Source organism: Notolepis coatsorum (genome assembly GCF_963971535.1).
Source record: "Notolepis coatsorum genome assembly, chromosome: 2".
In the NCBI taxonomy this organism is placed as follows: Eukaryota; Metazoa; Chordata; class Actinopteri; order Aulopiformes; family Paralepididae; genus Notolepis; species Notolepis coatsorum.
In genome coordinates, this window is record NC_140166.1 from 33,634,001 (window position 1) to 33,655,908 (window position 21,908).

The 21,908-nt window shown below is 44.0% G+C and overlaps 1 protein-coding gene across 1 annotated transcript in view; it reads right to left on the reverse strand.

The window, feature by feature from the left end:
• Positions 1-21,908, reverse strand: part of col27a1b (collagen, type XXVII, alpha 1b) — a 191,350-nt gene that overhangs the window by 46,035 nt on the left and 123,407 nt on the right. The window contains exons 27-28 of the mRNA XM_084308104.1: positions 8,231-8,284; positions 2,277-2,330 (exon numbers count right to left, since the gene is read on the reverse strand). Of these exons, the coding sequence (XP_084164230.1) occupies positions 2,277-2,330; positions 8,231-8,284 (108 nt within the window). The remainder of the gene's footprint in view (positions 1-2,276; positions 2,331-8,230; positions 8,285-21,908) is intronic.

Sequence of the window (21,908 nt, forward strand, 5' to 3'; positions counted from 1 at the left end):
GCGGTCAATGTGTTAAAGGGGCACTTTACCAAAAACAATGCTTATTTATTTTGCACATAATCTCACACACATTCACACTATAAACAGTTGTGCACACATCCATTTAGTTTGACAGTTATTGAGAGTTGTGTTAATTACAGATCAATGAAATCATGTAGATGAATACTTTGTCTTATAGGGACTGCTACCTTATCATTGCAGGTGCTGTAATTAACACAACACAAGGATCCAATGTCCCCGATGACATCACTGGTGGCCATATTCAAATGAATTGACTCTCAATAACTGTCAAACTAAATGAATGTGTGCAAAACTGTTTACTGTGAGATTATGTGTGTGTGAGATTATGTGCAAAATAAATCAGCATAGTTTTATTTTGGTACTTTGTGACTTTCCACCCTGTATATCTGATAAGCAACAGGGGGAAACCCGTTTCGCAGCGTTTTAACGGTGCCATGGTCTCCTGGTATTGCGCATGCTGGTTCACTGACATGGCACACCAAAATGCAATGGACCCATTATTAATGTTATCAGTCACAGCTGTGTTTACCCTCCTATGAGACATCAAAAGGTCTATTATTTGAACATTGTGTGTCAGGCACTGTGAAACAGATGCTGATTTCATATGAGCGACACAGTGCAACAATTTGCATTCATTACAAATATGATTTGAGAGACATTTGTAAATTTACTGTACAAAAAACTAAGAAAGGGATTAAAAGGAGGTGTATTTCTATTGTTGGGGTTAACTTGTGGAACCATTCTGATATACATTTAAGAATGAGTAATTCACTTTTGGTTTTTAAGAAAATGGTTTGTATAGCTATTTTTGAAGATTACAAATGTGAATAATAATTTATTTTCTTTTATAATACTGTTTGAGTCTTAATTTTGTTAAGAATATAGGACAGGCATATGTAAACATTATGCTTCAGTCTGTACCTTTTCAGTCACTGCCTGAATCAAATATTGTTAAATGATTGTGTATATTGTATTGTGTGATGACTGAATAAACTACTACTGCTACTACTACTCCTACTAGGTTCAGAAAATGCTTAGCTAGCACATTAGTCCCTCCAAAATGTCCAAATCATCATCTGTTTGATCTATTTACAAGACTTTTCAAAAGATGAAACCATCTAAATGTGAGCGCCCCCCAGTGGCTCGAGCGGTGAGGACAAGCCCTGGGGGGGTGGCCATGACCTCGTTCAATTTGAGGGGATGTATTGCCTGCATTTCTCAAAAGTCAAACTCTCTCAAATGTTCCCAGATGTAGATCCCACCTGTGACAGATGTGGTCTTTCACTGGCATCTCTGAGCTCACTCATTCTTCATTCAATGCCCTAATCTGTCCACTCACTGGAGTTCAATCTTCAAAACACTGTCAGCTGTTTTCAAAATGGTGATTCAGCCAGATCGCACGATAGCTATTGTTGGCGCCGTAGGAGAAAACAATGATAATCTCCCTGGAACTAAACTCCAGATAACAATCGTCACGCTCCGAGTGCAGAGACTGATCCTCCTCCACTGGAAGTCTCCACCAAGCTGGACTGTGGCTGAGAGGTGACGCGACATCTCTCAAACAGGAGACACTGACTCACAATGCATGGCTCCTCCGATACATTTGAAGTTCATTTATGGATTACATTGGAGCTAAAGTTAACCCCCCATCTTCCCAAATGTAACTCCAGATGATGCACATTTATTCAATGTCTTGTGTTTGTTTATGTTTTTGTATATCACAAGGAAAGAAGCCTTGGGGCTTCGCTTAATGCAGCTGCCTGTTTGTGTATGCTATTCTTAAATCCCCCCCCCCCCCATTGTCTTCTTTCATAGAAAAGCTAATACAAATATGTACCAAAAAAAGTGAGCACCCCATTATCGGACGTAGATTCTAAACATTACAAGCAGACACATAATTTATTGATTAGTGAATTTACGATTTATTCTCATAATCTTTACAAAAAAGGCTAGCTAGATGTAGCTTAAGATGTGGGACAGATGGCCGATAATCCGCATTGTTTACTAGTTGGACGCAAGGAAACACGTTTGTTGTTACAGTATTTTTATCTCTTGTCCGATGGCGCCACCCGGTGGCCATTTCCAACAGCTCTTCCAAGAGGAAACCGTTTTCAGAGCAGCCGTTTGATACATTGCAAATAACGTGTTGCAGTGGCATGAAACCTGATGTTATTTTTGTGGCAGTAATCATAGCTGCCCCTGAGGATGGTGTAATGCAGTGGGTGTGTCCAATAAGGGGCTTATTAGCTACTGACCTTCATTCCAGCGCGCCCCTTCTCTCCTACCGGGCCATCAGGCCCCCTCGGACCCTAGTGGAAAAAACACAACAAAGAGATGATTGATGAGTATCTTCGGAACAGTAAGTAATTTTGCTGACCTCAAATATGTAGACTTATTGTACTGTACTGACACGCTACTGCTGAGCATATACAGTCTATATCTTGTAATCTCCATGGGCCCTGGTAGGCAATTCTATTGGGTTAAAGGATAAGTCCGATATCATTTAAATGTATGTTTTCTTATCATCAGCATAGCCTATGAAAAAGACCAAAATCAACAATGCATTTATTAAATTAACTTATTTATCAAGTATGGCTTTAAAGGAACATGCCAACATGTCATCATATGGGACCGTCCATCACTGCAGCACTCAAGTCTCAGCACTGTTTGATTAACATTGTAAGAGTTGTGCCCTTCCTGCTGACTTGTCGTACAGCAATTGCAAGTCGCTTTGGATAAAAGCTTCAGCTAAATGACAAAATGTAAAATGTAAATATGGGAAATGTGCTTACTGTCTTCTCCAGAGTCAGAAAAGATAATATACCAATCTCCTATCTGTGTGCGTTCAGTAGAAAGCTATCTGGCTGCAAGTTAGCCAAGCTTATAAGAACTATCTTATAAATGGCCTTTTCTAGTGTTTAGCATTGTTTTCTAGCTATGTGGGTTTATATTAATGGGGTCTATGTCTCTAATTCTCATTTTGGCGCATTCTTCCAATTCACATCTCACAATATTCTCCCTCACTGAATTGAGTCATCTGAAACGTAGCGTATCTTTGACGTCAAACAATTCTCATCTGCATAATAACACCTGCCCCCTCTATGTTTGTAGCGCAACCATTCTCTCAACAACAGAGTGAATGGAAATACTGACACTTCCTCAAACGGGTTGCGCGGGTGCCGACAGAGACAGCAGAGAACGAGCGAGAGAGAGGGAGAGAGAGAGAGAGGGAGAGAGAGAGATAGAGCGAGAGAGAGATAGAGCGGGGGAGAGAGAGAGAGAGATAGAGAGGGAGAGAGAGAGAAGGAGAGAGGGAGAGCGATAGAGGGGGAAACACACACGCATTTACACACAACCTCCCGCCGGGGCGCGGGGATGGGGCTTCCATAGACTCTCAGGAATTGTGTAAAATTGCCCAAATAGTGAAAGGAATAGTAAGATAGTTCACAAATGAATGGAAGCGGATACGGACCAGCCTAGCTGTTGACCAAAAACAACTCTCCCGGAGTTTCAAGCTAGGCTAGTGGTCCATATCTGCTTACATAGATTTGTGCTTAATTTCCATTAATAGCGTTCTACTGAAGGCACAGAGAGGACATTGGTATATCTTATTGTCTGACTCTGGAGAAGATGGTAAGAGCATTTCCCATAATGTTGGCATGTTCCTTTAAGTAGAGTATTCCATGTTTTTGGAAATACATGTGACCACTGGAGACAAAGAGATGGTGGCTATTTTGTAAAGACTTGACATTTCCCATTTTAGATCCCCAGTATGCACACTTCACACTATGTGTGGTCTGTCTGTCCATGAGCACGCTATGTGGAGTCTGTCCTCTGTCCATGATCACGCACAGGGGGGCCGTGGTATTTAGCAACGGCACACTGAGGAGATTGTAATATAGGCATTTGAAAGGTCATGGTTGTGCTATGAGAGCTAAAGCTGACTCATCCTTTCCAAGCTTTCCAAGTCAAACGGTGACCTCTAGGCAAAGGAGCCCTGCTGCTCGTTGTTGCACTTTATTTAAATGTTTTTGTCTTTGGTCTTTGGTCTGGGTTGGAGTTGAGTAACTTAGTATACTGTGAGTTTCTCTAGACATCTCTTGGCAGCAGAGCCTGAGGTGTTCTGCACTGCGTTCTTCCTGGCTCACGCTGCCATGTTGTGCCTTAACGTGAGGACGTAGAGACAGAGTGAGACGTATCTCTCCTTCCACCTCGTCTCCGCCTGGAAGGCGCCGTCACAGTGTGACAACAACTGAGCAGGTTTCAAGGACCGTGGAGAACATTGTAAGCTGAAGAATGTCCAATATTGGTCACGGTAAGATCTCCTGATTTTGTCTGGTTTATCGTCTGCAGTCTGTGGCTTTGGCACAAGGACCAGAGGAGACCCAGACTCAGTGGAGTAAAGAGGCGCTCGTCTTTATCTTCTGTCTTCATGGAAAATGAATCTTGAGTGTTTCTTTTGGACCGGATGTTTTAGCTTCACCAGTGTCTCCACAACCACACGTGCATCTTCTGTTGAGCAACGATGGGCTCTGCTTCACATCCATTCATTCGCTGGATTGCTGACCAACTTTCACTGCTTTCCTGTCTTAATATCTGTGCCAATATATGGGAGTGTTTAGGCCAAGAGACTGAATGCATCAGCAATCAAGTGCCTGTGGATGATTTGATGGCAAACTGAATCACAGATATTCATCACTTGTGAGTTGGGACAATTGGACTTCAAATGAGTCAGTTCTGGGGGGGGGGGGTTGAACACTGATCAGTAGACAGATGTTGCTGAAGCCTACAGTAACTGAAAAACCCAAGGGTACCTTCCAAAACCAAGGGGAATACGTAAAGAAATGCACAATACACATAGGAGGCTCAGAGGGGGATACAGAAAGCTGTTTTGTCTATCCTTGATCATTTTCTTTGTCATATCTACATAGTTTTCGCAGGTCTTTCTGTAACATGTCACATACAGCCTGCTTTCATAAGGTGTCAGGGTTGCTCTTGCAATGTTATTAGTTTTAACTGTATTGCCCTGAATGTTTTAAATGTGAGACTCTCAGAGATTTCTCCAAGATTTACAAAATAAGTCTTTGGTGGTCTTTCCTACAGAGTTGAGAAGTATTTTCCACATTGCAATTTGCTGAATTGGTGCTTAATTACGCTGATCCAAAATCTATTTCCGAAAGCATTGATGTCATGCTCTGCTAGAATAGGCATAATATATTAAACAGGGGGTTGCTTCTAACACCAGGGGATCCATCTAAAAACCAATCTACAGAATGAAGCAGCCCAATTACTCCACTTACTCATGTTATATACATTATTCATTGGTCATGCTGTGTAACCGAGAGCCCAGTTTCCCATAAAATGCTGCATGTTTGAAAAGCCTCCAGCCACGAGGAAGAACTATGTTCTGTACAGACATACTTTATTATCCCCTTGGGGACATTTGCTCTCTGCTTTTGACCGATCTTAACTATTTAGGAGCAGTGGGCAGCCAGAGTGTAGTGCCCTGGGGACTAACTCCAGTTGTAATGCCAGTACCTTGGTCAAGAGACCAACTCCAGTTGTAATGCCAGTACCTTGGTCAAGAGACCAACTCCAGTTGTAATGCCAGTACCTTGGTCAAGAGACCAACTCCAGTTGTAATGCCAGTACCTTGGTCAAGAGACCAACTCCAGTTGTAATGCCAGTACCTTGGTCAAGAGACCAACTCCAGTTGTAATGCCAGTACCTTGGTCAAGAGACCAACTCCAGTTGTAATGCCAGTACCTTGGTCAAGAGACCAACTCCAGTTGTAATGCCAGTACCTTGGTCAAGAGACCAACTCCAGTTGTAATGACAGTACCTTGGTCAAGAGACCAACTCCAGCTGTAATGCCAGTACCTTGGTCAAGAGACCAACTCCAGCTGTAATGCCAGTACCTTGGTCAAGAGACCAACTCCAGCTGTACTGCCAGTACCTTGGTCAAGGGCAACGGCAGGAGAATGTACCTACAGTAGCATGCATGCATTTTAGTGTGGGGGGATAGGAAACCCATGCAATCACAGGGAGAACATGCAAACTCCAAGCAGAAAGGCCCCATGCTGGGGTTCGAACCCACAACCTTCTTGCTGTGAGGCAACAGTGCTAACCACTGCCGGGGTTCGAACCCATGACCTTCTTGCTGTGAGGCAACAGTGCTAACCACTGCCGGGGTTTGCACCCAGGACCTTCTTGCTGTGAGGCAACAGTGCCAACCACTGCCGGGGTTCGAACCCAGGACCTTCTTGCTGTGAGGCAACAGCGATAACCACTGCTCCGCTGTGTCGTCCACAACAGTCGGACACGTGTTTCCGTTTATAGAAGCTCTTCATTGTTCTACCCACTTGTTTTGGTTTATTGGAATGTATGAATAAAGAAAAGTGTTTTTTGTTTTTGTTTCTTTATCTTGTGCTTATAACATTTCTGTTGTCCTTTTCCCTCATATTTATATTGTACGTTATAGTCTAGTCATGTCAATCAGATTTAGCTGGGATGCATTAATTGGCATGTCTGGACACCCCAAAGTCAGACTTTGTTCGCATTGTGATCCGATGAACTAGACTACCGGACTACCAAGCAATGGCGAGCAAGAGCAGGAAAAACACAATACAGACTTAAATAAATACAATTGAGCTGAGTAACAGCCATTTTATACCAATTTTGTACCTCATTGTCTGCATTTTTACTTCTTTGTACTTTTATTGTACTTAGGTTGTACTTTAGTTTGTATATTGTATAGTGTTGGGACTTAAGGCCTACATGCTACAGCAACTTCAAAGCAACTTCAACACAACATCAGCGCGATTTCAACGCGCTTGTTTTAGAGGGTCTTGTAGACTGTGTTGCGAGGACGTTGCGTACCTTTCACCCAAATCTAATCTAAACAACCGTTGCGTTGATATTGCGTAGCAGTGATTGGTTGGTAGTGAATGGGGGCGGGGCTGTCATATAATAATATTGGTCCCGCAGCGAGGAATACCATCCGCCATTGTTGTAGCCAGCCAGCTAGCGTTGAACTTGATGCTATTCAATGCTCTATCATACCCAACTAACGTTAATGCCATTCAGAATTTATTAACATAGCTACAACAACACACAGTAACGTTAATATAATTACATGCATCATTGTTTACAATGAACGGACGGTGGGGCAGTTCGAAAGGACTGGACACGGACAAGTTGTTAAACAGCAATCAATTAATTTAATATAACAGGTAGTTCGAGCTGCATTTTCGTGCCTACAACCACAGCCACAGGGATATATCCAGCTTTGACGAGCTCTCTCTCCTCCTGCCGATTAAATTCAGCAGCTCTTCCTCGACCTCGAGTGCCTGTAGCTGCCAGCTAACGTTAAAACTAACCTAAAGTTACACAAGCAGAATACATCACAAATACTTCCGGTCGGGGGATTTCAAAATAAAAGAGCGACGTCTAAAAGCACCGGAAATACGTTTATTTTGTACATTATCTAACGTTAACACGAACCTAAACTAACTTTAGTTAAACTAACTTTGCGCGTCGATGTTGCAGAAGCATAAATGCAGAGTGTCTACAACACCGTTGCTTTGTCGATGTTGTGGTGCAGTTGCTTTGAAGTTGCTGTAGCATGTAGAGGCCTTTATTCCTCTTTAACTTTTTTTTTACTGTATGAAGCTCTCAGGGGCTCATACAGAAGTTACAGAACCAAGCATTTCACTGTAATGTACATGTACTTTATACGTGACAAATAAAAGCAAACTTGAACTTGAAACTTGAGAATGGACATACAGTTATACAATCTCATCTCATAACATCAGACCCTTATGATGAGATCTCAAAGACATTGTTGGATGTATGACATCACAAGTCATAGGTACATAATTTGATACAATTTAGGGCTAGATCCACAAAGAATGGATTGCACGGTGCTAGTTGCACCCTACTTACAATTCATTATGAATTGAAAATGGGGGACCCTGGTGTAAACAAGACGAAAGTCTTTCTCTGGTCTGCATCCCCTTAACAATTGTGTGTATTGAGCCTTACTGTATTATACCCATTCTGCAATCTGTTAATATTATGTTATTATGTTAATGGGGACCCCATTTTCAATTCATAATGAATTGTAAGTAGGGTGCAACTAGCACTGTGCAATCCATTCTTTGTGGATCTAGCCCTTAGTGTGTAGAAAGAGAAGCATGAGGCATCTTACCCGCCTGCCCTTGGGTCCTCTGACGCCACCAACTCCCCGTGAACCAGGAGGCCCCTGGGTGAAAACACAGACTCTTAGAGGATGTCTGTATGCAAAGGACATACATCAACCCCCCCCCCCCCCCCCCCCCCCAGTTGCAATGCCAGTACACACACACACACACACACACACACACACACACACACACACACACACACACACACACACACACACACACACACACACACACACACACACACACACACACACCAGTAGTATAACTATAAAACCTGAGAATATTTCCATCAATAACCTTTGTGAACCACTTGCAAGGTGAAGAAGACCAATTAAGAAAAGGAGAAGAGGAAGAAGAAGAATTAAAAGTAGAAGATGAAGTAGAAGAATGAAAAGTAGAAGAGGAAGAAGATGAATAAGAATAATGAAAAGTAGAAGATGAAGAATAAGAATGAAAAGTAGAAGAAGAAGAAGAAGAAGAAGAAGAAGAAGAAGAAGAAGAAGAAGAAGAAGAAGAAGAAGAAGAAGAAGAAGAAGAAGAAGAAGAAGAAGAAGAAGAAGAAAGAAGAAGAAGAAGAAGAAGAAGAAGAAGAAGAAGAAGAAGAAGAAGAAGAAGAAGAAGAAGAAGAAGAAGAAAATAATGAAAAGTAGAAGAGGAAGAAGATTAATGAAAAGTAGAAGATGGAGGAGAAGAAGAATGAAAAGTATAAGATGAAGAAGGAGAAGAAGAATGAAAAGTAGAAGAATATGAGAAGAAGAATGAAAAGTAGAAGAGGAATAAGATGAAGAAGAATGAAAAGGAGAAGATGAAGGAGAAGAAGAATGAAAAGTAGAAGATGAAGAAGGAGAATAAGAATGCAAAGTAGAAGAGGAAGAAGATGAAGAAGAATGAAAAGTAGAGATGAAGGAGAAGGATAATGAAAAGTAGAAGATGAAGAAGAATGATAAAAAGAAGAAGAATGAAATTACTTCTCCTTAATGATGATGATTCTTTAGCTTTAAGTATTGTTCAGAGACGATTTTGGCTGGCAGGAAGTACTGCTGCAAAAAAAATGTTGGCGCTGCGATGGCAAGCTCCACACTCTCTGCCCTTTAATCACTGGAAACAGTTATTAGCTGATGTTGTAACAATGGAGCTTTCTACAGCTAGATTAAATGGGGCAAGATATCAAACAATAGATAGCTGGAACCATATTCTCTATCAAGTTAGGACCTTCAATATATAGCTAGCAGCACATAACTAATTATATCTGTATAATTCCTTTTAGTTTTTTTTTATTTTCTTGGTCTTTGTTGACATTTTTGTTCAATTAATTTTCTTCTCAGGCCTATGATGGGGTGGGTTGGGGGGGGGGGGTTACTATTATTATTATTATTATTATTATTATTATTATTATTATTATTATTATTATTATTATTATTATTATTATTATTATTATTATTATTATTATTATTTTATTTATTTTTTGTCAACGGTGGTTGGTGCAGGGGTTAGGGGGTAGGAGTTATTTATTTTAAATGAGGCAAGGGGCAAGCCAATGCATGTAATTGGCAAATCATTTAAATGTATGTTTTTATGTGCATTATATGTGCATTGTATGTGCATTATATATCCTGCCTTTTCTTCCAAAAAATGAAATAAAAATATATAAAAAAAAAAAAAGAAGAAGAATGATAAGGAGAAGAAGAGGAATGATAAAAAGAAGAAGAGGAATGATGAAAAGTAGAAGAGGAATGAAAAGGAGAAGAAGAGGAAGAAGATGAAGAAGAGGAATGAAAATGAGAAGAAGAGGAAGAATATGAAGAATGAAAAGGAGAAGAGGAATGAAAAGGAGAAGAAGAGCAAGAAGATGCAGAATAATGAAAATGAGAAGAGGAAGAAGATGAAGAAGAATGAAAAGGAGAAGAGGAATGAAAAGGAGAAGAAGAGGAAGAAGAAGAATGAAAGGAGAAGAGGAATGAAAAGGAGAAGAGGAATGAAAAGGAGAATAGGAATGAAAAGGAGAAGAGGAATGAAAAGGCGAAGAGGAATGAAAAGGAGAATAGGAATGAAAGGAGAAGAGGAATGAAAAGGAGAATATGAATAAAAGGAGAATAGGAATGAAAAGGAGAAGATGAATGAAAAGGAGAAATTAATGAAAAGGAGAAGAGGAAGAAGATGAAGAAGAAGATGAATGAAAAGGAGAAGAAGAGGAATGAAAAGGAGAAGAAGAGGAAGAAGATGATCGGCCATGTTTACATGGACGGTTTATTCCCCTTTTCATTCTGAATTAACGTTCAATCCTATTTAAAGTTATCATGTAAACATCTGAAAATACTTAATTCCGAATGAAAATGGCCATTCCGAATTAAAATCCATTCAGATGTAAGTGGCCTGTTGATTCCGTTTTTCATTCTGAATGAAAGCTTTTTCTGTCTATGTACCCCTCTTTTCACGCATTTTTCGGAATTAGTTCCTCCCGGTCTTTCTGCGCATGATCGCTCCCTTTTTAGCGCGTGCACAATGCGCATAGGCTACACACAAACATAAAAGATGGCGGACAAGAGCAAGCGATAGAAGAGGGCTGAAACAATTTATTTAATAGACGCTATGGAAGACTTAAAAATAATAGAACGAGGGGCGCCCCTGCGACACGGCCGACCCGGGTTCGACTCCCGAACCCGTCGTTATTTGCCGAATGTCTTCCCCCCACTCTGTCTCCCATTCCTCCTCTGTCTCTCTCTACTGGACTGCCCAGTAGCAATAAAGCGATCAAAAAAAAATGCCAAAAAATAAATCTTTAAAATAAATAATAATAATAGAACGATCAGATGGGAGAAAGTATAAAAATGCTGAACTATTCAGGACAGTTTCAGCAAAACTGAATGAAGTCGGATATGCGAACAGAGACGTGCATCAGGTCCAAAATAAATGGAAGCTGCTAAAACAGGAGTACAACAAGGCGAAAATGAAACAGAAAAGTGCGGCGATAACGTTGTCCATGTTGTAGCTGTTGTTTCTAGCAGTACTAGTTACAAAATGATACGCTAGCACAGTAGCTGAGAATACCGGTCGCAGCAGTTTGTTTACTTCCGGTAAACGTAATGACGTTAACATCCTGTTTACGTTTACCCAATCAGAAGCCTTCCCAGCCCCAAACCTTACGATGACTCGAAAACTCCCGATTAGAGAGTTTCTTTCATGTAACCACCTTGTCGGAATTAAGATTTTACTTTTTTTTTTTTTTTTTACATCCAAATGATTTGATTCCAAAGTTATAATTCGGAATTAAAAGTCACCATGTAACCGCACAGTGAAATTAAATGAAAAGGAGGAAATGAAAAGGAGAATAGGAATGAAAGGAGAAGATGAATGAAAAGGAGAAGATGAATGAAAAGGAGAAAATTAATGATAAGGAGAATAAGAGGAAGAAGATGAAGAAGAAGATGAATGAAAAGGAGAAGAAGAGGAATGAAAAGGAGAAGAAGATGAAGAAGATGAATGAAAAGGAGAAGATGATGAATGAGAAGGAGAAGATGAATGAGAAGGAGAAGAGGAATGAGAAGGAGATGAGGAATGAGAAGGAGAAGAGGAATGATGAGTAGCCGAGGAATGATAAGGAGAAGAAGAGGAAGAAGATGAAGAAGATGAATGAAAAGGAGCAGAAGATGAATGAGAAGGAGAAGATGAATGAGAAGGAGAAGATGAATGAGAAGGAGAAGAGGAATGAAAAGGAGAAGACGAGGAATGAGGAGAACAAGTACAAGAGTGACACAGAGCACAGTGACACAGAGCACTGGCCCCTGTAAATGTCCAAACCCAACCCCCTCCAATGTACAGTTTCTTCCCCCTCAAATGTATATACTCTCTTTTTAGACTATTTTTGTATCATAAACAGTACTGTATATTTGTAGATCTGGTATGTCATAAATGTCTAGATGCAACAGTACTGTCTACCTGTATGTCATGCATGTCATATGTTATGATGAATTGAAAATGGGGAACCCTGATGTAAACAAGATCAACGTTTTTCTCTGGTCTGCATCCCCTTAACAATTGTGTGTATTGAGCCGTACTGTATTGTACCCATTCTGCAATCTGTTAATAAAATGTTCAATCAATCAATCAAACAAACAGTAAACTGTGTAAAGACACTAGTGAAACACAGAGTGACACAGAGTACAGTAAACTGTGTAAAGACACTATAGAAACACAGAGTGACACAGAGTACAGTAAACTGTGTAAAGACACTAGTGAAACACAGAGTAACACAGAGTACAGTAAACTGTGTAAAGACACTAGTGAAACACAGAGTAACACAGAGTACAGTAAACTGTGTAAAGACACTAGTGAAACACAGTGACACAGAGTACAGTAAACTGTGTAAAGACACTATAGAAACACAGAGTGACACAGAGTACAGTAAACTGTGTAAAGACACTAGTGAAACACAGTGACACAGAGTACAGTAAACTGTGTAAAGACACTATAGAAACACAGAGTGACACAGAGTACAGTAAACTGTGTAAAGACACTAGTGAAACACAGTGTGACACAGAGTACAGTAAACTGTGTAAAGACACTAGTGTGACACAGAGTACAGTAAACTGTGTAAAGACACTAGTGAAACACAGAGTAACACAGAGTACAGTAAACTGTGTAAAGACACTAGTGAAACACAGTGACACAGAGTACAGTAAACTGTGTAAAGACACTATAGAAACACAGAGTGACACAGAGTACAGTAAACTGTGTAAAGACACTAGTGAAACACAGTGACACAGAGTACAGTAAACTGTGTAAAGACACTAGAGAAACACAGAGTAACACAGAGTACAGTAAACTGTGTAAAGACACTAGTGAAACACAGAGTAACACAGAGTACAGTAAACTGTGTAAAGACACTAGTGAAACACAGTGACACAGAGTACAGTAAACTGTGTAAAGACACTAGTGAAACACAGAGTAACACAGAGTACAGTAAACTGTGTAAAGACACTAGTGAAACACAGAGTGACACAGAGTACAGTAAACTGTGTAAAGACACTATAGAAACACAGAGTGACACAGAGTACAGTAAACTGTGTAAAGAAACTAGTGAAACACAGTGACACAGAGTACAGTAAACTGTGTAAAGACACTAGTGAAACACAGAGTGACACAGAGTACAGTAAACTGTGTAAAGACACTAGTGAAACACAGAGTAACACAGAGTACAGTAAACTGTGTAAAGACACTAGTGAAACACAGTGACACAGAGTACAGTAAACTGTGTAAAGACACTATAGAAACACAGAGTGACACAGAGTACAGTAAACTGTGTAAAGACACTAGTGAAACACAGTGACAGAGTACAGTAAACTGTGTAAAGACACTAGTGAAACACAGAGTAACACAGAGTACAGTAAACTGTGTAAAGACACTAGTGAAACACAGTGACACAGAGTACAGTAAACTGTGTAAAGACATTAGTGAAACACAGAGTAACACAGAGTACAGTAAACTGTGTAAAGACACTAGTGAAACACAGAGTAACACAGAGTACAGTAAACTGTGTAAAGACACTAGTGAAACACAGAGTAACACAGAGTACAGTAAACTGTGTAAAGACACTAGTGAAACACAGTGACACAGAGTACAGTAAACTGTGTAAAGACACTAGTGAAACACAGAGTGACACAGAGTACAGTAAACTGTGTAAAGACACTAGTGAAACACAGAGTGACACAGAGTACAGTAAACTGTGTAAAGACACTAGTGAAACACAGAGTGACACAGAGTACAGTAAACTGTGTAAAGACGCTAGTGAAACACAGAGTAACACAGAGTACAGTAAACTGTGTAAAGACACTAGTGAAACACAGAGTACAGTAAACTGTGTAAAGACACTAGTGAAACACAGTGTAACACAGAGTACAGTAAACTGTGTAAAGACACTAGAGAAACACAGTGACACAGAGTACAGTAAACTGTGTAAAGACACTAGAGAAACACAGAGTAACACAGAGTACAGTAAACTGTGTAAAGACACTAGTGAAACACAGTGACACAGAGTACAGTAAACTGTGTAAAGACACTAGAGAAACACAGAGTAACACAGAGTACAGTAAACTGTGTAAAGACACTAGTGAAACACAGTGACACAGAGTACAGTAAGCTGTGTAAAGACACTCGTGAAACACAGAGTAACACAGAGTACAGTAAACTGTGTAAAGACACTAGTGAAACACAGAGTGACACAGAGTACAGTAAACTGTCTAAAGACACTAGTGAAACACAGTGACACAGAGTACAGTAAACTGTGTAAAGACACTATAGAAACACAGTGTGACACAGAGTACAGTAAACTGTGTAAAGACACTATAGAAACACAGAGTGACACAGAGTACAGTAAACTGTGTAAAGACACTAGTGAAACACAGAGTGACACAGAGTACAGTAAACTGTGTAAAGACACTAGTGAAACACAGAGTGTTGTGAAGGGCCAGATTAAAGCTGAGAATCTACATTTATTGTTTTATATACCTTGTATATTATTTATATATACACGTTATATCCCTTTAAGCCTGCGTGTAAATCCTAGTAATATTCACTTTCCTTATGGATAATGCCCCCTGATGGCAGCGCCAGGCAGTCTCGCACTCAGACAGGTTCAAGGGCGAGTCTGGGCTAGTCAGGACATGCCCTTGGCAGCGCATTGATTCCGGGCAAGTGGTTAGGTTTGGGCACAAGAAAGCCACTTAAGTATATATAGCGCGGCAGGTGCGAACACCAGTAGAGTTGTTCATCACGCAGTGTGATTCTAATGTAGTGAGAAGCAGTGCGTCTAACAGAGCGTTGAGAACCACATGCGTAGTGAATAGTAAAAGTGTCAGATTTAATGCAGTAACGTCAAGTTCGACTTAGCTTAATGTGAAGTAAAGAGTCGTTAATTATTGTGTATCGTGCCAACAGCAGTTAGTTCGTGTGTAGCATTACCCAGCAGTTCGTTCGTTTAGCTAGTGAACCTTAGCCAGTGCGCATGGACTAAATACATTGGTACCAGCACACGAGGAGGCCTAGTCGGAGAACCTACTGGACATGTGCACAGGAGAACCGACGGCGGCGATTGCAGAACCAGTATTGGTTGGATTATATTGATTGTGGAACGTACTACCTGGAGAAGAGCATCGTTAATCTCCACTGTCGTTTGGATTTAAACACCGTGAGGATCTACATTCGGGCTGGCCTCATGGACCGAGGCTAGCTGGCTATTATCATTGCTATTGGGCAATTGGATTACAGTTATTGCTTTTGATGCTGAGCTTTGGATTACAAGGACTGGCTTCTGTACGTGAATCCCCTTCTTCTTCAATTGATCAGACTGAGTATCCGAACATTCCTCTCTCCTCCAGAACTTACAACTCTGGGAGGAACCCCATTGTCTCCAGCGGTACCAGCGTTGCCCTCTATAATTGCCATTCTACGCCAGGCGGCGTTAGCCTAGTACCCCATCGTAGGAATCATTCTATTCCCATTGACTTATGCTACTGACTGACTTTATGCTTATTCTTCGCCATACAAGCGCGACCCTAATTCTCATATCTGTAACATTTACTGCATAATAATAAATACCCTCAAATGATATTTCTTTGTCAGTGCCGTGTTATTATGAGTGTCTGCCATATATTAGATGTACTGTCTGGCCAGTAATTAAAGTACATACCTAGCAGTGGTTTAATCTATCACAATCTTTAATACAGTCAGGGTTTTGTAACCCCTCAGTTACAATTGGTCCTTCGAGCCGGAGGGTATCAGTAATCTTTAATATCATATTAATATTGATATGGCCAGCGGCGGACACTCTCCAGACGGCTCTCCCAAACTAGAGCGCCCTCGGCGCAAACGTCAGCCACCTCCACACCTGGAGGACTACGCTTTCGTTTTACCTCCTAGCTTATCTAAAAAGACGTTAAGCACGGATAAAACTGATAGTTTAAGCATGCCCAATCCTATCGACTTGTCGGCCCCACCAGTAGAGAACCCAGTGGGTTCCAACGAAACTGACTCAGCTCACGGGGGGGAACAAGCGGGACATGACGTGACTATACCCCAAGACAGCGCCACCGGGATAGACCCCGGAGCGCCAAAGGAGAAAGACAGCGCCACCGGGATAGACCCCGGAGCGCCCCAGGATAAAGAAAGCGCCACCGGGATAGACCCCGGAACGCAAGAGACCCAAGAGCGCGCACCCGAGATAGACCTCGGCGCGTACCCAAGAGAAGAGTACCGCGCTCAAGAGATGGACCTCGGGGCGCGGGAGAAATCAAGAAGCAGCGCTCAAGAGATGGACCTCGGAGCGCGCCAAGAGAACAGGTCCCCACCAAGTCCTGTCAGCGCCCGATCACCTCCATCAGTGTCATCCCCCAGCGAGGCTGACCAGCGACTAGCACAAGCCTTGATTGCCACACTAACTGCATCAACCGAAAGAGACCGTCTCCAAGCACAGACACTTAGTGAGCGCGAACACTCTGCAGCGGAACGAGAGCGCCTCCAAGCGCAACAACAGAGTGCGCGCGAACAGTCGGCATTGGAGCGCGAGCGCCTCCAAGCGCAACAACAGAGTGCGCGCGAACAGTCTGCAGTGGAGCGCGAACGTCTCCAAGCTCAACAACAGAGTGAGCACGAACGCATCCGACTGGAAGAGAGTCGCCTCCAGGTTGACGCAGCGATGACTATCAGACTGGAAGAGAGGCGCCTCCAGGTTGAAGAGAACATTCAGCGAGACCGCGCCAATGCACAGCGCGATGCCGCCAATGCACAGCGCGAGATGGAAAGAGACCGTCTGCAGGCGCAGATGATAGAACAATTGATCCAGAGGGCGACCCCCCCCCTCCTCCACACGGAGCTCCCGGAGATCATCACGACACGGGTCGAGGGCACCTTCCCCTCCCCGACAAATCTACACGGGACCCAGCCAGCAGGAAGAACCTGTCTACGTCGCCGAGCCCCCTCCCCGACCGGTCTATACGGGACCCAGCCAACGGGAAGATCCCGCCTACGTCGCCGAGAAACTAACTAAGAGACTCCAGGACCTAGCGGAGGACGGGGGAGGACATCAAGCCCACCGGCACGAACCTATCTTGGACCAGGAGGCCCAGTACAGCCCCGACCTCAGCCCCGAGCGACTGCGTTACAAACCCCCGATCCAACCCATGGGTGAGTTTAATACACAGTCAGCACCGAGGAGCAGCACCTGGGGGCCCGGCCTCTGGTACCCACCCAGCACTAACCCACGACCCCACGTACGGGGAGACTCGCCAAGGAGGCCTCTCCCCCTACGCGCATCGGTGTCCCAGCCATCCATGGCATCTTACCTTGGCACACCGACGTTCCCAGACTTTACGCGTGAGGACAGAGCACAGTACACGGAACTACGCATGTGTTTAGAGACTATAATGTCCGATGTACACGACGTGTCTTATAAATATGCCATCCTCCTCAAGCATCTTAAAGTGCCCAGAGCGCATAACATAGCGCTGGCATATTCGAACTCAAGAACCCCCTACTCAGATGCTCTGGTGGCCCTCGACGCGCGCTATGGACGCATATGGGATTACGTGATCCAAGAAATACGAGATATCGACCGCCTCCCCCCAGCCAAAGACAATAGAGCACTAGATGACCTCTCTATCAAGGTACAATCCCTTGTGGGGATGCTGGGGTCACAAAAGGAGAAGGGGAGATATGAACTATATGCAAATTCCAACGTGGAGCGGATACTGGCCGAAGCTCCCTCCAGCCCGTCAAGAGCGTTTTCGGCGGCAGAAAGACCACCGTGACCCCCACGGCCTAGAACCATCCCTCCTAGACCTGGCTGATTTCCTCGCCAGGGAGGTCAGCAGTCTACGATTAGACACGTTCGTGTGGGGTGGCCCTGACCCTAAAGATGGACCGAGAAGGTTCAACGACAACCGCCGGTCCGTGACCGTGATGCACCAAGCCGAGGCTGAGTCACGGCAGACGAGCCACAACACCCACGTCAAGGAGAAGTGGAAGGCTGTCTGTCAGTACTGTGACAGTGAACACCAGCTGTCACAGTGCGACGCCTTCAAAGACCTAACCACAGCCGAAATAGGTCAGTGGCTTAAGGACAAACGCCGCTGCTTCCGCGGCGCGCGCGGCCACATGGCAGCCGAGTGCCGCCTGAAGAAAAGATGCGGCAAGTGTGACGGCGCCCATCTAGAAGTCCTGCATGAGAGCAACAAGCGTCCGCCAGGAAACCAAAGTAGGCCCGTCACGGTGATGTACCAGGCCGAGTCGGTGTCACCACAGACGAGTCACAACTCCCTCGCCACAGAGGAATGGATAATGGAGGTTCCAGAATTCAAGATCACATGTAATTACCGCCACAGCGGACACTGGCTGTCACAGTGCGACGCATACGACCAACTGACCCCCGCCGAAATAAATCAGTGGAAAAAGGCTAACAAGCAGGACGCCGCTTACTGCGATACACTGCGCGAGGCCCACAAGCAAAGATTAGCCCTACAAGGCAACTCACCAACAGGAGTGCTCCACATCGACCCCAAGTATAGTGGGAGCCCCCGAGTGCTCATGAAAGTGGTCAGAGTGCTCCTGAGCTACGAGGATAAGGTCCTGGACACTTACGCCGTCCTCGACGATGGGTCTGAAAAGACTCTCCTCCTCGCTTCCGCCGCAGTCCAGTTGGGCCTGCGGGGTACCAAAGAAACAATGACAATCCGTACTATTCAGCGAGACCTAAAAACCATAAAGGGCCAAAACGTCTCATTCACAATAGCAGCGATCGGGCAGCCCGAGAAGCGGTACAGCATCACTAAGGCATTTACAAGTCATGACATAGGTCTATCAAGCTACAACTACCCCATCCCACAGCTGATGGAGAAGTACGCGCACCTACGCAGACTACCTATACCGCTCATCGACGGCGCCACACCGACCCTGCTCATAGGCTCCGACCACGCGGACCTCATTGTCCCAATCGAGGCGGCCCACATTGGACCCAAAGGATGCCCAGTCGCGGTTCAGACCCGACTGGGGTGGACGCTCCAGGCCCCCTCTACGGACTTGCCAGCCAACCCACGTCTACACGCTGCCTGTACACAAAGGTGAGCGACACAGGCCACTCTCTCGTACAGCCCGTTGAGAGGCTATTGACATTAGACGAGAGGCCTGTGAGAGAACAGTGGGCTCAAGAAGAAGGAGTTCCGAACTCCACCCCCCTCAGCTGCACGCCAAGCGACGTAGCTGACCTCGAACCCAGCACCCCAAGCTACCTCTTGATGGTGCGGCCGGACCCGGCCCCTCCTCAGACGGGGTACCGAAAGAACAAGAGGAACGGACGGAGGAGGTGGAGACACAACGAGCACAGATCGAGCAGTCTTGGGCCCGCTTCCTCCTAAGCTACCTACCATCCCGTCCAGCCTGTCAGAAGTGGGTAAAGGACCGGGACAACCTGAAGGTAGACGCAGTCGTTATGATCATAGACCAGTCATTACCCCGAGCTACGTGGCCGGCCGGCCGCGTAAGCAAAGTGATTACTGGTGCCGATGGGAAGGTCAGAGCGGCAGAAGTCATAGTCCAAGGGCGGACCTACACCCGACCCGTGGCGAAGCTGATAGAGTTGCCGAAGCTCCCTGACTCCCCTGATGACGACCATGACCCACTGACTTTGTAGATTGCCCTACTCCTCACAACAAATATTGAGCAGTTGACTGGACTATTAATCTGTCTCCCTTAACTAATTAGGTGCGGACTAATTAGGAGGCGGCTGTTGTGAAGGGCCAGATTAAAGCTGAGAATCTACATTTATTGTTTTATATACCTTGTATATTATTTATATATACACGTTATATCCCTTTAAGCCTGCGTGTAAATCCTAGTAATATTCACTTTCCTTATGGATAATGCCCCCTGACGGCAGCGCCAGGCAGTCTCGCACTCAGACAGGTTCAAGGGCGAGTCTGGGCTAGTCAGGACATGCCCTTGGCAGCGCATTGATTCCGGGCAAGTGGTTAGGTTTGGGCACTAGAAAGCCACTTAAGTATATATAGCGCGGCAGGTGCGAACACCAGTAGAGTTGTTCATCACGCAGTGTGATTCTAATGTAGTGAGAAGCAGTGCGTCTAACAGAGCGTTGAGAACCACGTGCGTAGTGAATAGTAAAAGTGTCAGATTTAATGCAGTAACGTCAAGTTCGACTTAGCTTAATGTGAAGTAAAGAGTCGTTAATTATTGTGTATCGTGCCAACAGCAGTTAGTTCGTGTGTAGCATTACCCAGCAGTTCGTTCGTTTAGCTAGTGAACCTTAGCCAGTGCGCATGGACTAAATACATTGGTACCAGCACACGAGGAGGCCTAGTCGGAGAACCTACTGGACATGTGCACAGGAGAACCGACGGCGGCGATTGCAGAACCAGTATTGGTTGGATTATATTGATTGTGGAACGTACTACCTGGAGAAGAGCATCGTTAATCTCCACTGTCGTTTGGATTTAAACACCGTGAGGATCTACATTCGGGCTGGCCTCATGGACCGAGGCTAGCTGGCTATTATCATTGCTATTGGGCAATTGGATTACAGTTATTGCTTTTGATGCTGAGCTTTGGATTACAAGGACTGGCTTCTGTACGTGAATCCCCTTCTTCTTCAATTGATCAGACTGAGTATCCGAACATTCCTCTCTCCTCCAGAACTTACAACTCTGGGAGGAACCCCATTGTCTCCAGCGGTACCAGCGTTGCCCTCTATAATTGCCATTCTACGCCAGGCGGCGTTAGCCTAGTACCCCATCGTAGGAATCATTCTATTCCCATTGACTTATGCTACTGACTGACTTTATGCTTATTCTTCGCCATACAAGCGCGACCCTAATTCTCATATCTTTTTTTTTTTGATCCACTTTTTCTCCCATTTTCTATATTTTTCTCCCATCCCAATTTCGTATCATCCAATTCAACCCTCCCCTGTCACGAACGCTGTTTCTTGCCTCCCACAAGCCGGCTGCAGTGAGGACTAAGTCATACATAGCACAAGTCCCCTCCGGTACTTGAGGTAACAGCAGTCGCATCTTTTCACCTGCGCAGCTCGACCTCTCAGTGTCGAGGAGTAACGCGTGGGAGGCTCACGCTGCCCCCGACACTTCCTGATTCTACTGCGCAGGCGCACCAACCGACTTGTAGGAGTCGCTTGTTCACAACGTTCGATCCCCACCCTTCAGTTTTTCCCTCCCCGTAATACGGCCAATGTGTATTACTGCGGACGACCAGCCAAACTGAAAAACAATGTGGAGAGCTGGATTCGAACACGCGAATCCTAGCGTCTCCACACTGGTGGCGAGTGCCTTAGACCACTACACCACCTAGCCGCCGGGCCTAATTCTCATATCTGTAACATTTACTGCATAATAATAAATACCCTCAAATGATATTTCTTTGTCAGTGCCGTGTTATTATGAGTGTCTGCCATATATTAGATGTACTGTCTGGCCAGTAATTAAAGTACATACCTAGCAGTGGTTTAATCTATCACAATATTTAATACAGTCAGGGTTTTGTAACCCCTCAGTTACACAGAGTGACACAGAGTACAGTAAACTGTGTAAAGACACTAGTGAAACACAGAGTAACACAGAGTACAGTAAACTGTGTAAAGACACTAGTGAAACACAGTGACACAGAGTA